General features: G+C 47.9%; 1 protein-coding gene across 1 annotated transcript; it reads right to left on the reverse strand.

Moving 5' to 3' along the window:
- Positions 1–8,676: 8,676 nt before the first annotated feature.
- On the reverse strand, positions 8,677–15,877 carry LOC120369045 (protein bassoon-like). Its single transcript, XM_039481936.1, has 2 exons — positions 15,065–15,877; positions 8,677–8,721 (listed from the first exon to the last, which is right to left on the reverse strand). The coding sequence occupies exons 1-2, from the start codon at positions 15,857–15,859 to the stop codon at positions 8,677–8,679; spliced, it is 840 nt and encodes a 279-aa protein (XP_039337870.1). The 5' UTR covers positions 15,860–15,877.
- Positions 15,878–17,093: the final 1,216 nt, after the last annotated feature.

Genomic DNA, 17,093 nt, shown 5'->3' on the forward strand with positions numbered 1-17,093 from the left:
TCTTAGAGGTTTTTAAGGCCCGGCTTGGCAAAGCTCTGGCTGGGATGATTTAGTTAGGGTTGGTCCTGCTTTGAGCAGGACTAGATGACCTCCTGAGGTCTCTTCCAACCCTAATCTTAAGTCTTTGAACCTAAACTCTGTTTCCCCCCTCCATTTCCCCAACTCCAGGAACTGGCAATAGCTACCGGCAATTATCTGCATGCACTGCAGCAGCATTTACTGTGTTAGGTGTAGCTTTATTGAATAGTGGAGCAATTAGCTGAAGTAGCTTAACAGAGCTGTGATTGTGACACGGGGTGATCTGGGGAGGGCTGTGGTCCTTGGAGAGTGGGGATGGGGGAAGACTGTGAGCTCCTATCCCTATCTCCTGTGGGTGACCAAAGAACAAAGGTGCATGTGTACCTTGAGAGATCCAGCATACCTCACTTCAGCACTGTGTTGTGTAGGTTGTGTCGGTAGCAGGGAATAGGAGTTTTCTTGCCATGGGGACTGTCAGCCGTTAGATGGGAGATGAGTGTGATCTGAGGGTAATAGAAGATAAATGCCATTGTGCACACAAGAGTGAAGAGGTTGTTGAAGGGACTGTGAAATTTAGCAGATGTGTTTTTCCTGTCACTTAGGCTGTGTGACTGTAGTGCACGTGTAGCTAGCTCCTGTTCAGTACAGTGCAAAGGCAGAGTGGGAGTATGTACTGTTGATGTATTGGAGCAGCACTCAAAGAGGGCGGAGTTAAGGTTATGTGGGCATGCACCTTAACTGTTCATTTCCTGGTCTTCAGAAGTTTGAGGTTTTGCTGAACTCAATGTTCTGGAAGGGCACAATATACCAGGCAACCTTAACTGTGTATTAACAAGGTTTCTTGTCAGAGGAATTCAACAGGAGTCCTGACAAATAGCTGTGAAACCCTCTGGCAAAGTGTGTGCCTCATCCCCCGCTAGTGGCTGATCTATACAGAAGGTAACACTCTACTACTACCAGCTAATTATTTAGCTCAGGAGGCAGAGGTCTGCTCAGGGGATCTAGAGGTCCCATACTGATGATGACTATGTGGAGAGTCCACATGATGAAATACATATTTATTTTTGTTTGCTTTTTAAAAAATTACGAAATTTCATACATTGTCTAGTTACATGGTTGCCTAGGAAACCCTCATTTCCTTTTTGATTTAAAACTGGGGAGAGTTATAGAGCTATGCCCAGCTGAGCTGCAACTGGAGGGGGGGCCAGGAGGAGGAGGGGGGGCTGTATGGCTTTTCTTGTGACTTTAAAAATTAAGGGATAGTTTGAAAACATGTTGTCCATAGCTCTGGGCATTAAGCTCTGATCCCTGTGAAATTATCTGAGGAGATCAATGGTTGAAGGACAGCTAGAATGTGGATGGAAAGAGACACAGGCAGGATAAGTAGTGGTGATGGGGCAGTGGAGCATGCTTCATCCTGGGGATGCCAGGGCTGGACAACACTTTCCCTGGAATTGCTCCTCCTAGCAGTTGGGGGTGGGGGTTGCCATAGTGCTGAGCATCAGAACAGAGATCAAGGAGACAGTCTCTCCTGTGCTCTTACTGTTCTCACTGGTGCCCAGGCTGAGTGGAGAAGGATGAAGTGACATGACTCAAGTCTTTCCCAGGGTTAGAACCTCTCCATAATAGGGTTTGTAACCATGTTTGAAATAGTTTTCAAGCACAGTTACAGCCAAAAACTCTAACATGGGGTGAGTCCCACAAGATGTGTTCCAAGCATGTTAGGAATCTGTGCTATAGTGCAGTGGGTCAACTGCAGGGATTCTGTAGGAACAGTTAAACAGGAGCTTAAAAACCAACCTCCCTGGACAGGAAACTGTGCTGGAGACACACAGCTTCCTTGTACTGCACATTGATAGGAGCAGATTTGGCCTGTAGAAATGTAGTTCTCTGGGTTTCTCCCCCTCCTTGCTCTGGGTTCATCTGCCCACTGTCTGACAGAATTCAGTTCTGCTCCCACTGCAGTCAATGGAAGGGCCCCATTGACTTAAATGGGACTTAAATCAGGTCCAGAGCCCACAACCCTGGCACTCCTTTCTTCAAGATATTCATCCTCAATTGTCCTACATGTCTCCTCTGGCTCCTCACCTCACACTACATAATCTTCCTATTCCAGGTGTCTACAGACAGTTCTCACAGTCCCCCCCCTGCCCCCCAGTCGTTCCTTAGCTGAGCTGAGCTACAGCTACTCAGCTCTTTCCCTATAACTGAACCCTTCCTTTGACCCTCTGGCAATTTCTATTGCTTTGCTCTGCAGCAGGCAATGCCCTGTAGAGATGCCGACCATGGCACTGCTGTCAGAGGCTCCCTGGGAGACTTGCGGAATCAGCACATCCTCCAGCTGGCCTGATTCTGCCTTCCCCAAATGTGGGGCTATGCTAGCTGAGCTCAGTGCCCCTTGCAGCCAGATTCCTGTGCAAAGTGCTTCTGCCCCTGAGCATGGCCCTACTATCTGCTGCTGATGCCAGTTGTCCCAGTGGGTAAGTCTGCCACCAGCTGATGAGTTACTGAGCAGCAATGAGGAGAGGACTGTGACACCCTGATACCCCAATATTCACCACTGTCATGTAATTAGGATATGTTTTGTACAAAGTGTCACGGAGTGTGGGGGAGTCATGGCCCTGCACCCCCCACTTCTTGCGATTCACCGACACTCTCAGCCAGTCAGTAAAACAGAAGGTTTATTAGACGACAGGAACACAGTCCCATGCAGGGCTTGTAGGTACAACCAGGACCCCACAGCCAGGTCCCTCTGGGGAGCAAGGATCTTAGACCCCAGACTTGGGGTTCCCTGCCTCTTAGCCAGCCCAAAACTGAAACCAAAAACCCCTCCAGCAGGCTCTCTCCCCCTCTCCCTTTGTCCAGGTTCCCAGGCAAATGTGTCGACTCGCCCCACCCCCCTTCCTGTCTCAGGTACTGTCCCTCACCTAAAGTCATCCCCTGCTCTCCCATTCCCCCATGCAGACAGTCCCAGTAAAACTAAATGACATTCCCAGGTCAATCCACCCCGCTCCCTACTGCGTGACACAAAGTATGTCTTGTGAGGTATCATTCTAAAAGTCTTGATCTGCTAGACAGCAATATCTCATTGGATTGTATGTGTTATTGTTGTATGTGAAGTTATGAAGTTTGGCTATGTATGTGTTACTGAAAAATGTTAGGTTTCAGAATTTCAGAGTAGCAGCCGTGTTAGTCTGTATCCGCAAAAAAAACAGGAGTACTTGTGGCACCAGCAGCCGTGTTAGTCTGTATCCACAAAAAGAACAGGAGTACTTGTGGCACCTTAGAGACTAACAAATTTATTTCAGCATGAGCTTTCATGAGCTACAGCTCACTTCTTCGGATGCATAGAAGAAGTGAGCTGTAGCTCACGAAAACTCATGCTGAAATAAATTTGTTAGTCTCTAAGGTGCCACAAGTACTCCTGTACTTTTTGAAAAATGTTATGAGGTTGAAAGCACCCACAATCAGCCTTTCAGGTACAACAGTAAAAAAGGCCAAACAATGTTAATGTCTTATTGAGGAAATGCACTCAAGCACAAGGATTACCCCCGGAACTGTGTACAATAAAAACTTCTCAGAGATAGCACTACATAATGGGAAGTGTTTGATCCAGGTCACAGTAAAAGAGCTTTCTAGCAAGTGGGAAGAAGATATAAAAGGCAGACAATGACACCATGGGGGAACCTGATTCTCCTTGCAACAACACACCTGGAAACACCTGAGGGGCAAGGACTGAATTGTGGGAAGTGATGGTCCCAGGCTAGAAGGATTTTTAGCCTGTGTATGAAAACCTGGGAAAGCCAAGGCAACTTGTGCCTTAAGAATCTGCCAGCCTGTTTAGCACTCAGGGTGAGAATTTGCTAATTGATATCCTATCTAGTGTGTTAAGCTCAATTTGCATTTTTTATTTAGTAAGGTGATCTGCTTTGATCTGTTTGCTATCACTTATAATCACATAAAATCTATCTTTTGTAGTCAATAAACTTGTTTTTGTTTTCTCTAAAACCAGTTTGTGCAACATATAACTGGAGTGGGGGGCAAAAAGCTGCACATATCTCTCTCCACATTGATGGAGAGGGTGAATTTTATGAGCTTACACTGTACAGTTCTCTGTGCAGTGCAAGGTGGTATATTTTTGGGTTTGCACTCTGGGGGGGGGTGCGCTTGAGTAACTGGGCAGTTCCTTAGCTGAGCCTTCCCCTGCAGAGCTAGTTTCTGTGTGTTTCTGCAGCTGGGTATGTCCTACCTGTATGTATGCTGGTAAAGTGCAGCCTGAAGCCTGGGGAAGGGCTTGACAGCTGCATAACAGTACAGTATTAAGGGAACCCAGGCTGGTGGGTCAGGGGGGTGCAGTGGTACCCCAGTACATCAGGTGGCATCCGAGGGGTGGTGGGGGGCAACCCATCACAAGGGCATTTATGAATGGCAGGAGACCAGGAGTTATTAATGATCTGACTGTTACAGAATATAGTGCTGATCCCCATAGCAGATGCCTGGACAAAGGCACGCTCACCATGCATGCACCTCTTGAGGGAAACACTACAAGATCACCAGAGACATGGGGGTCATCACCAGGTTGGCAAGGTACTGCAGTAATGGCTGAGTAAGGCCCCTGGATTTGGTGGGCACCACACCAGATTTGGGAGGATGGGTACCACACCTGGGGCTGCTCATTGAGATGCAGGGAGAAGGAGGAAGCAAGGATCCCCAAGCACAACTCCAAGATTTTCTGCAGTCCGTGAAGGGCTGCTCCATGAGAACCTGTGTAGACAATGGGGCCTAGGCCTTAGTAATGTAATAACACTCCTCCCCAATCATGCATCAGCAAGATTTGAACCCTAAATCTCCAGCATGCGAGCACAGCTAGCTCATTAGCCAGTAGGAGGAGAAGGGTGTTATCCCAAATGAGCTGTTGGGCCCTGGTAAGAAGCTCAGTCTGTCTCTTTCTCTCCACTGCTTCTGCTCCATGTGATGCCCCCAGAGGGTGGGATGCTGCATCCAGGAGTTACTGGAGGGAGCCCAGCCCATCTCTCTCTCTCTCTCCCCTAACCTCTCTCTCATTCCTCTCCTTTAGGAGTTGGGGTAGCTCCAGCCCTATGTGGTGCCCTGGCACAGTAAAAGGGGAAATGTACTGCTGCAGCAAGCTGTTAGGTGCTGGATCAGTGGGGGTGGAACCCAGCCCAACTCTCTTCCCACTCCCCATTACAGCTACTCTGGCAATTCCTGGTTGTGGCCAGATACCACAAAGCTTCATTCAGCTTGTGCTGGGTAGGGGCCTTCCCTAAGCCACTGCGAGGGATCCCTGCCCTGAGTAACTGCCATACCCTGCCCACAGCAGCTGTGCTATTCCAACCTCAAAAGACCTGTACAGAAATCAAGATCCAAGGAGGGAACCTAGGCAGGAGGAGCTGACACTTTAATCCCATTACCTGATTGCCACCTCATTTAAAAACCACTGGACCCCCAAACTCTATCCTTGCACAAAGTCCTCATACCCCAGGGCTAAGAATCTCCCACACACCATGTCCTGGGGATGGACAGAAAACATGAAAAGGGCCACATGAACTCAGATCCCTACACAAAAAGAAATGTCATTGGCTCTCTCATCCCACCAATTCCAATAAACATAAGGTGTGTACAACAGTCAGACAACACAGATTAATTCAGCCTGCATGGGCCAAATCCTGACCCAGCCAAGGGCCATGTAGGCTTCTTATTCCTGTGCATGGCAGCTCTATGGTGCACACGCTCGGCCACTCCTCACTGTATCCATGGAAGCCCAGAAGGGGGCCAAGAAGACAGAGGCACTGTTTGCCCTATTTCTGGCCCTACACAGCTCCTCAGGCTTGGTAGAGTTCTGTATATTTATGATTTTGACAGATAACATCAGTGTTTATTTTTAAGCATTTTTTCAATTTTTTATTAATTGACATTTTCACAGTTGTTCAAAATTATAGCTTTGAAGCATATTTTTCTATTTTTGTATATATAATTTTCACGGTTGAAGAAATTATGGGAGGTGTCAAACAATAATTATTTAATGACAATAGACACAGATACAAAAAGTTCAAGCTTTATAGCCAAACACAAATTGCCAGCATCATGTCAAAATATGTAAAATAAATATCCTTAAACCAAACTGTAATAAGATCTCAAGCAGCATTTTTCTTATTTTGTCTATCTGTTAATTTCAATTATTATTAATGGAAACATTTTGTCCTCGGTTTGTGGGTGTACAGTGAAATCAACACTGAACAGATTTACCAATAAAAATCAAATCATTCTTAGCCTACAGATTCTAGGCAAGGGTGCCTAGAATCATAGAATATCAGGGTTGGAAGGGACCTCAGGAGGTCATCTAGTCCAACCCCCTGCTCAAAGCAGGACCAATTCCCAACTAAATCATCCCAGCCAGGGCTTTGTCAAGCCTGACCTTAAAAACCTCTAAGGAAGGAGATTCCACCACCTCCCTAGGTAACCCATTCCAGTGCTTCACCACCCTCCTAGTGAAAAAGATTTTCCTAATATCCAACCTAAACCTCCCCCACTGCAACTTGAGACCATTACTCCTTGTTCTGTCTACTACACATGAGCCTCAATAACCTTGGCAGAGATATCTGTGAGGAGAGGAGACCAAGCCCCTTGGTAGCAGTGTCAGCTACACTGTCTAGCTTCAGGCTAGCTACTGCCCCAGTTTCCCCCCAGTTCCAGGAGCTCATCACCAATCCACCTTCCCCCTGACATGTGGGATGATGGCCTGGCTCCCCAGTCTATGAGGGACTCACTGTCATGCCCAGAGTCTTTCAGGCCCTTCTTCCAGGGCACTATTTTATTAATTAAAACATGAACTTGCAAAGTAATACAAAAACTCACAATCACAGTAGGCTGCTGGGGTCCAAATAAATAAATTTATGGAGATATACCTATCTCATAGAACTGGAAGGGATCCTGAAAGGTCATTGAGTCTAGCCCCCTGCCTTCACTAGCAGGACCAAGTACTGATTTTGCCCCAGATTCCTAAGTGGCTCCCTCAAGGATTGAACTCACAACCCTGGGTTTAGCAGGCCAATGCTCAAACCATTGAGCTATCCCTCCCCCAAGGCCTTTCACTCTGTTCCATGGCTAGTCACAGGAGCCAACCTCCCTCCTGCAGCTCCCTTCAAGTGTGCTCTCTCAGCCCTTTATAGAAACCACTGACCCATTCCCAGATAGCAGAGGCGGTGCTAGCATATTGGAGGCCCTAAGCAGGAATATTGTTGCCCCCACACAATAATAATAAGCGAATAGGGGGCCTCCTTGAGCTGCTCAGGGCCCTAAGCAATTGCTTAGCTTGCTTATGCCTAGTGCTGATTCTGCCAGCTGGGCCTGAGAAATTAACAGGGCTGGCTGGCTGCCTGAACTGGGAAGGGGCAGGCCACCTGATTACACCTTCAGCTATGACTGACTTGTAGGGAAGGAGGTTCTACTGCACCCTTCTCCTCACCCTAGAAACGGGGGATTCCTTCATTAGCCTGGACCTCTACTCTGCCTAGCTGGCTGCTCCAAATAGAGCTGGCACTGACCCTCATCAGGGAGCTCCTTTTCCCTCTCCTCTCATGGACTGCTCCACTCTTATTGGGATGGGAGATCCCACCCCTGCAACTGAAATGTCACTCCTCAGTGACCCAACTCACCACCATATGTGTGTGTATGTGTGTGGGGGGAGAGTGGATGAGGAGTCGCTCTGTCTCTACAGCAGCTCTGCAGCTGCTGCTGTGAAGGGTCTCCACTGGCAAGATCGGAAGAGTTGGTAGTGGCTGTGGAGCCCAGCTGAATGACAGTGCTCTGGCTGGGCTCTGAGCCAGGGCTGGGATTTGGCCCCATTGCCTTAACCTCCAGAGGCAGGTTCCTTTAGGCAGTGCCTCTTCAAGATGGACTTCAGCATTGCCTCTGGTTAGGACCCTGTTTGTCACATCCAGTTCCCATCCTCATGTACCTTTGACTTCGCAGATGTAGCAAATTCCCTTCATTTCAGTTTGTATTTTCTTTTGGCTGTTTTTGGCAGTGATTGTTACATGGCAATGTCTCCTGGAATCTTCTGCTTCACAAAGTGCCATGTCATTTTTGACCAATCAACCTTCATAATTTTGATCATGTGTCCAAATTGTTGAAAATCTGTCATGTACTATATGCTCAACCAACCAGAATGCAAAAATATAACATCCATTAGGAATTCTGTATTTATTATCCTTTAACAGTCTGAAATGGCCTCAGCCTCCTTCACAGATTAGCTCCCTGGCATATTCAGAGTCCCATCTGCTGACCTCAGTGTCTAAAATAAGTTTTCACTGCTGTTAGCACTGCAGAGCCAGCCCAGCTCAAAAAGAGAAAGCTGCAGTCCAATACTGAGTTCCCTGGCAAACCCAGAGCAGCTCTGGGAGAGGGAGATGCAACCTAGTCCCAAGCCCCCAGCACAGTCAGCTTGGGGGAAGGGACCAGGAGCCTGTTTCGGAGCCCATTGCAGAGCCAGCCTGGCTCATAGAGAGACCTCACTTACTGGTGCTCTGTAACATGGGATTAAAAATAATGCTTGATGCTAACACTGCACTCCAGATCACCACAAAGTGCTCTGCAAAACCAGGTATGCATGAGTAGCCCCTTCTACTGATGGCATAGCTACGCTATGGAGAGTTGAAGAAATTTGCCTGAGAACTTGGAGGTCTAGTGGAGAAAAAACAGCTTTAGCACATCAGATAGTTGGGAGCTTTCCACTCCCACTTTTACTGAAAACATCACACGTGACTCTGGGCAAGCCACTTAATTTGTACTTTCTCAGACAGTACAGGATTGCTCACCCCTACATAAGTAACAGGGGTCCTGCTACTTCCTTTGGCAGACATAATAGACCTCATTATCAGGGAATGTTTTTATTGCCTTTGCTCACTCCCATCCAGGTTCTCCTAGTTCTAACCTTTTAGAGCAGCCTCATAAAATCTGCTCTCCGACCTTGCTATTTATGCAGCACTCTACATTTCCTCAGTACCATATACAGAGGGACACTCTCCTCTCATCAGAAGTCAATGGGAGCTACAGATAACAGGAATCGTTGAAAATTAGGACCCACTGGCCAAATTCATCCCTGGTATAACTCCACTGGCTCCGGTGGGATTACATCAGGGATGAATTTGGCCTAAGACGTCTAAAGCTGAGTACACCAGAACTGGGGCAGCCCCAGTCAGTGGGTACCTTTGAAAATGTGGGACTTGATCTCTGTGCCTCAGTTACTCCACCTGAAACTGGAGGTGATCCCAAGTGACCTACGTGACATTTTCTGATTAAAATATGACCATGTAGAATCTACATTGTTGCTACCACTGTTATATAATCGCAACAAATCTTGTACAAAGTATGTCAAGTAAGGTGTCAATGGAAAAGCTGTGGTTGTGAATATGATTATCCTATTTGTATGCATGCATCGTTTTTGTATCTGAAGTTATGAATATTAACTATGTAGCTGTATTTCAAATGTTTGCTCCTGTGATAGCAGCCACAAGATATTTAGTCTACGCACTGTGAAGGGACTATTCAAGTTGAATGGCTCATCAAGGAACACTTAACTCACAATGGTCCATGGAATACCTGATGGACATTCATGTGAACCTTCTAAATAGAGCAGGGGTGGGCAAACTTTTTGGCCCAAGGGCCACATCTGGGAATAGAAATTGTATGGTGGGCCATGAATCCTCACAAAGTTGGGGTGCAGGAGGGGTGTGGGCTCTGTTTGGGGGTGCAGGCTCTGGGGTGGGGCCAGAAATGAGGAGTTCAAGGTGCGGGAGGGGGCTTCGGGTTGTGGTGGGGGAGTGGGGTGTGGGTAGGTGTCTGGTTGGGGATGTGGGCTCTGGGGTGGGGCTGGGGATGAGGAGTTTGGGGTGTAGGAGGGTGCTCTGGGCTGGGATCAAGGGGTTAGGAGGGCAGGAGGGGGATCAGGGCTGGGGCAAGGTTTGGGGAATGGGGAGAGGCTCAGGGGTGCCAGCTCCAGGAGGCGCTTATCTCAAGCGGCTCCCAGAAGCAACTGAATGTCCCTTCTCCGGCTCCTACACAGAGGCATGGCCAGGTGGTTCCTGGCCAATGGGAGCTGCGGGGGAGGTGCTTGGGGCAGGGGCAGCATGCAGAGTGAACCCCCATGGATTCCCCTACACATAGGAGCTGTAGGGGGGCCATGCCACTACTTCCGGGAGCTGTGGGGAGCGGCCCCTGACCTTGCACTGCAGCTGAAGTGCCGGAATGCCAAAGTGGGACAAGCGCCAGATCCCACTCCCCAGCAAGAGCTCGAGGGCTGGCTTAAAAAGGCTGGCGGGCCGGATGCGGCCCGCAGGCTGTAGTTTGTCCACCCCTGAACTAGAGTATGAGTAATGGCCCCTGCTATGACTCAGCAAATCATGCAAGGGCATGTGACAAGACCATGTGACACTAAACTCCATCTTGTTACCTCTATTTTTCCACAAGCTGTGCAGAGGGCTTTGAATAAAACAATGGGTTTCCCTCCACATGGCAGAAGGTATAAAAGGCCCTGGAAACATCTCCATTTTGCTTCTTTCCTGCTTAAACCTCTGGACTATGAACCAATGGGAGCATTCTAACCAAGAGACTGAGGACCTTCCAAATAATTTGGAAGCAACCAGAGTCTTAACAAGACAGCAGTTTATTTCATCACTGCATTAAGCCTGATCCAAGAACCTTGCAAGTACTGTATGCATTTGATTCCTTTAACCAATTTCAACTCCCACCTTTCTTTCTTTTTATAAATAAATGTTTAGATATTAGATACTATTGGGTAAGATCTGAGTTATATATTGACCTGGGTATGTGGCTGAAATTGGTTTTAAATAACCACTCGGCATTAAGTCTAGTGTCTGGGTGTTGAATCCAGGACTGGAATACCTAAGGAGACTCCATTTCTTGTTAGCCAATGTGGTGAGACAGAAGTTTACGTTTGTTGCTGGATTGGTACATCTTATGAAAGAATAACCACCAGTTTTGGGGTGTGTCTACCCTATTTCTCAGCAGCTTGTCTTGAATTTGGTATCCTCACCTGTGATCCACTGAGGCACAGTGACAACGTACATCAAAGGGTTGGTGCCAGGCTTCACTAAATGAGGTTTGTGATGTACAAAGTATTGTCAGTGGGAACAGAACTCTTAGTCCTGAGCTGAATTCCATGGGCAAAGGGGGCAAGTTGGTGAGATGACGAGGAGGGGAAGGTGGTTAATCCCTTTTCTCAGCTTGCGGATTTCCTGAAAATAGGTCTAGATCTGAAAGCATTCCTGGCTGGTGTGGAGCATTACAATGCACACTGAATGACATACACCACTCGTCAGTCCTTAGGGGAACACATGTGCTGGGGCTCACCCTATACAAGGCCTGGGCACCACCTACCTGCAAGTCCCACTTAAGCTCTCAAAGTGAAGAGTAAGTGGTAAGTGGAGGCTAACTCTCATCCATAATGTGGTTCTGCAAAAAGATCCTGCACATGCTCAGTACATAATTCACAAACCCTTAAAGCTCTGTTAATTTAAACCCATTTCCATTGAGGACTATTGTTAGATACTCATTCCAACATTCAAACTTCATAAGAATCGCCAGGCTGGGTCAGACCAATGGTCCAACTAGCCTACTATCCTGTCTGCTGACAGTGGCAGTGCCAGATGCGTCAGAGGGAATGAACAGAACAGGTAATCATCAAACGATCACTCCCATCGTCCACTGGCAATCAGAGTCTAGGGACAAACCACAGCTTTTCCATTGACACCTTACTTGACATACTTTGTACAAGAGCATGACATGTATCCTTGCCCATCCTAGCTAATAGCCATTGATGGACCTATCCTCGATGAACTTATCTAGTTATTTTTTGAACCCTGTTGTAGTTTTGTCCTTCACAACATCCACTGGCAACAACCTCCACAGATAGACTGTGCGTAGTGTGAAGAAATACTTCTTTTTGCTTATTTTAAACCTGCTGCCTATTAATTTCATAGGATCACCCCGGATTCTTGTGTTATGTGAAGGATTAAATACCACTTCCTTATTCACTTTTTCCACACCATTCATGATTTTATAGACCTCTATAAGACCTCTTAGTTGTCTCTTTTCTAAGATGAACAGTCCCAGTCTTTTTAATCTCTCCTCATATGGAAGCTGTTCCATACCCTTAGTCAATTTTGTTGCCCTTTTCTGTATCTTTTCCAATTCTAATATATCTTTTTTGAGATGGAGTGACCGAAACTCCCCACAGTATTCAATGTGTGAGCGTACCTTGGATTTATATGGAGGCATTAAGATATTTACTGTCTTATTATTAAGGCTAAGATTTTGTCATGGATATTTTTAGTAAAAGTCTGGACAGGCAACGGGCAATAAAGAAAAATTCATGGAAGCCCATGACCTGTCCATGACTTTTACTAAAAATATCCATGACAAAATGGGGAGCTCAGCTGTGGGGTCCCCACACCACCCACAGTGGCTGGGCACCTTCAGGGCCCTGCTTAGAGCTCCAGGGACCCCAACTGCCTGTGGGGGGCTCAGAGCTCCAGGATTCCCCACCGCCTGCGGTGGCTCGGAGCGCCCAGGGGCCCTGGGTGGCCAGGAGCTGTGAAGTACCTCCACTGCCTGCAGTGGCTGGGAGCTGCAGGGTACCTCCACTGCCGCTCAGAGCTCCCAGGGGCCCTGGGTAGCCAAGAGCTGTGCGGTACCTCCACTGCTCACAGCGGCTCGAAGTTCCTGGGGGCCCCAGGCGGCTGGGAAGTGTAGGGTAACGCTGCCGCCCGCAGTGGCTTGGAGCTCTGGGGTTCCCCCCCGCCTGCAGTGGCCAAGAGCTGGGGGATACCCCTGCGACCCACAACAGCTCAGAGCTGTGGTGGGCCCTTGCTGGCCGCATTGGCCAAGAGCTGCGGAATGCTCCCCAGCCCGCGGCAGCTAGGAGCTCTGGGGTACCCCCATCATTCACAGTAGCTCACAGCTGTGGGGGGCCCTCACTGCCCACAGTGGCTGAGAGCTGTGGGGTACCCCACCGCCCGTGGCGGCTCGGAGTTCCAGGATGCCCCCGCCACTGGAGGCAGGAGTGGTACCCTGCAGCTCCCAGCCACTGCAGGGGGACCCTGCAGCTCCCAGCCACCACAGGCTGAAGTCAAGGAGGTCTCTGGAAGTCAAGGAGTCCGTGACTTCCATGACCTCTGTGATAAAATTGTAGCTTTACCCATAATTGAATTAGGCCAGGATAGCAGGGTTACCATCAGTACTCTTTGGGCAAAGTGCATGGGAACGTTAAATGACTTTGGTTTAATATCCCATCCAAATGACAGACACTCCAGCAGCACAACATCAAGTAAGAGCCTTGCTCTACTACTAACTCAGAGGGGAGTGTGGCACCTACTGAATCAGCAGCACCACTTCCTGTGGCACTAGCAATAGGAAAACCTGGGACCTGAACAATAAGAACCCAGATTCACTACAGGCATAAGCAGGAGCAACTTCATTGAAGTCAACGGAATTGCACTGCTTTATACCAATGGTGAAAATCGGCTCCAAATTGCTGTTTTTATGCCAGTATTCTTAATTAAAAAAATATATCTGGCATACCCAAACTATATATTGTACTTAAGTAGAACTGGTTACAAATAGGATGTTTTTCAGTGTTTTCTCATTAGATGTCTTTAAAATCTTGAGAAACAATTGATTTAATATCATACAGCAACAGACAAGGGTATAATAGTCAATCCCCCAATCTAACTATAACCAAACACCAGAGTCAAAGTTCAGCCACCTGTAGGAGACAAGCTTTCAATCACCTTGGACAGCCACCCTGGTCTTTACAGTGACCAGGAAACCCTGAGCAGGCCTAGCAAATTTGAGATCCACATGGATGTTAAAGTCCATGTGGATCTCTGGAGGATTCTCTGCACCTTGAGGTCTTTAAACCACGATTTGAGGACTTCAATAACTCAGACATAGGTTAGGGGTTTGTTACAGGAGTGGGTGGGTGAGATTCTGTGGCCTGCATTGTGCAGGAGGTCAGACTAGATGACCATAATGGTCCCTTCTGACCTTAAGTCTACGAATCATTGAGCGCTACTGGCCTCTGTGCCTGTGAAGATCTTTGTGCAATGCAACATGGTGAACCATACACCAGCAATGGTACTCCACCTGATCTTTATCCTACATACCCAATGGATGCACTCTATCAGAGCTAGTTTTAGAGCAGGATGTCTCTTACATTTTATATTGGACATAAACAGCACAGCCACATCGTCTCCCCAACAATCCCTCTTTAAATCACACTGTACCTAGTTCCCAGATGGAACCAACTGCACCAAAACCAGTCCTGCAGAATTATGCAGCCAAAGTAAGGAGCCTCATCCCTTATCAAGTCATGGATGATTACTAATTTATTCATCACCAGCCTTCCATTGAACAGCATGACCCCAAAGCCAGGATCCACTTCCAGTACCCTATTGTCCTGAGAAATAACAGGCAGTACAAATGTCTTGCTACAGGCCCCTGCCTAACATAAAATCTTCCTTCACCTTGTTTCCTCCTGCCCATAACCATAGGGCCTGAGGACTCAAAGCACTTGCAGCAGGCAGCAGCCACGTTCTATGCCCTTGGACACCCAAAGATGCCATTAAAGGGCTGCAGCCAAACAAGGACATGCCAAACAAACTGCAAAGGCCATTTTCAGCAACTCTACTCTGCCACCCCAAATCAAATATGGTGAAATCCCAGCACAACCAAGATCCAAACACATGGCCCAAGTACACATCTAGGGCTTGTCTACACAATGGGGTAATGCACCACAGTGGTGTGATTTATTTCTAAAGCACCCTAACTTGTTGCAAATTAATCAGCCTTTTGAGAGGGACTTTGTAAAGGCTTTTTTAGAAGTCTATTAAAACCTAAAAGGAAAATGCACCGACTTTTGCCATGTTGTTAATATCTGAATCTCAGAACAGAATCAGGATTCCCAGTAAACTGCTATATGGGCAAACCCAGTATGCAGCCTCCTTACCTCCACAAGATGAGGTGTTGGGTTGAATCCACACATGTTGCAGACCTGCTGTTTACAGGTCGTACAGGTATTATAGTTGGAGGGTTTCCCGGAGCCCACATTGATCTCTGATTTGCAGAGGGGGCACAAGACCCTTTCCTTCGGCACTTCCTTTGGCTTGATGACTTGTTCTGCTTTTCCTTGCTTTGTAGCCCTACTCTGTGCTCCAGATGCAGCACTTGAGGCTCTGAGTCCAGCTTCTTTGCTGGAATCACTGAAGACAATTTTTGGAGGCACTTTGCCAGGGGACTGCTGACTTTGCAGGGTGACCTCTGGCTGGACGGACATGAGTGTGCTTGCCTGGGTCAAAAGAGAAGCCCCAAACCCGAAGAGCTTTCCTGTGAGGCCCTCTTGGGGTTGCTCTTGTGCTGCAGCACTGTGGGGGGGTGCTGAAGTCTTTACTGGGGAGTCTCCCATAGTCTGTCTCTGGTCACAGGAGGAAGGCTTTGCTTGATGCTGAGGGGAAGACCTCACCACTTCCTGAGGTGCAGCAGGTTTTGGCTGGCCTTGGGTGTATTGTTCCCTCTGTGTTGTAGCTGGGGGTGGTTTTGGTGACTCTGATTGCAGAACACCAGCACCATGCCTAATGCCTGGCTGCACAGTTCCTGGGGGTTTCTCTTGTCCTGTCATTCCCAGGGATGGAGGCTGGGGATGTTTGGCTGGGGAGTGGGATGGAGAAAGTGAAGAGGAATGCAGCTGCTGCTGGCTTTTGGAGCGAGGTGCAGTGGTCATGTCCATTCCCAAAGCTCTCTGCATCTGGCAATTCAAACATAACCATTCTTTCACCTACAAGGCAAAAAAGACAATGCAGTGAGTGATAGATACTGACCATGATCAAGGACAGGATCCGCACAGCCAATGGCAACACAAGCAGTTTTCTGTACCTGTCTACCAGCCTCACAGCTAACTGCCCAGGCTCTGCTAACTCTGGGAACATAATTAAGGCACTACCAAAACCTCTCTATGCAGAGAAACATTTTGCTATTAGATACACATGAGTAGAGGGCTCTTTCAGGTACAATTCTTCTGTACCCCACCTGTGGCTAGAGACATGTGCAGAGAAGTGCACTGTTCTTGTATGTCCAATACCTTACAGCAGTGGTTCTAAACCTTTATGGGCTCAGGACTCATTTATAGAAGTTTATGGCTTGTCACAATGCAATAAGGGAGTGAAGGCCCTGGGGTGGTTTTGGTTGGCTCTTACCCCCTGGGGAAGTAGGATCCTGCCCAGCACTCACCTCTGTGCTGTGGGGCTGGCTGGGCTTGGCTCTCCACTTTGGGCATTGCAACTTCTGGGGTTTAAAAACCATCACCTCCTGCTAGAAGACAGCTGATTGGAAGGTGGTGGGAGCCGCTCAGCTCGCTCTGGCCCCTAGTTCTCTGCCCAGAAGCCCTCCCTGCCCTACTCTCTGAGCCAGGCCACCTCTGCACAGCTGGGCACTACCCGGGCAGCAGCAAGCGAGTGCCTCAGGAAGCATCTCATGGCAGGCAGGCTCTGTGGGCAGAGGCTGGCTTCAGGGGGTGGCACCAGCTGGCGTTGGGCTTCTTTGGGGCAGAGGCAAGAGTGAGTTGAGCACAGCTCTGCGATATGCCGACCGCCCTGCCTGGGGATTGTCATCTCTCCCGGGCAAGCATACTGTTGACTGTGAAAGCAAAAGGCTAGTTTTCACTCCATAAATCAGGATTTACTCGATGGAAATTAAAAGTATAAAATGCCTTGGCTAAGTAGCGATAAATGAAAAACTCCCCCGTTGAGAGACATTCCCTGTGTCACACTAATGTCTGCATTAAGTTTAATTAAAGAGGCTGTATAGGAGCTGTGAGCCTTTTGATTCTAAGAATCCCCAGGATGCCCATGCAGCTGTATAAATATTAATATATAAAACTGTTTGCAGGATAATCAGCTCTGCATACGTAGTGCTTCTCTGAGACAAGCAATTAGGGCCCTAAAAAGGAAAACACCATTCACAAATGAGACCTGCCTAAGCCA

Source organism: Mauremys reevesii, linkage group 7, assembly GCF_016161935.1.
Source record: "Mauremys reevesii isolate NIE-2019 linkage group 7, ASM1616193v1, whole genome shotgun sequence".
Taxonomy (NCBI): Eukaryota; Metazoa; Chordata; order Testudines; family Geoemydidae; genus Mauremys; species Mauremys reevesii.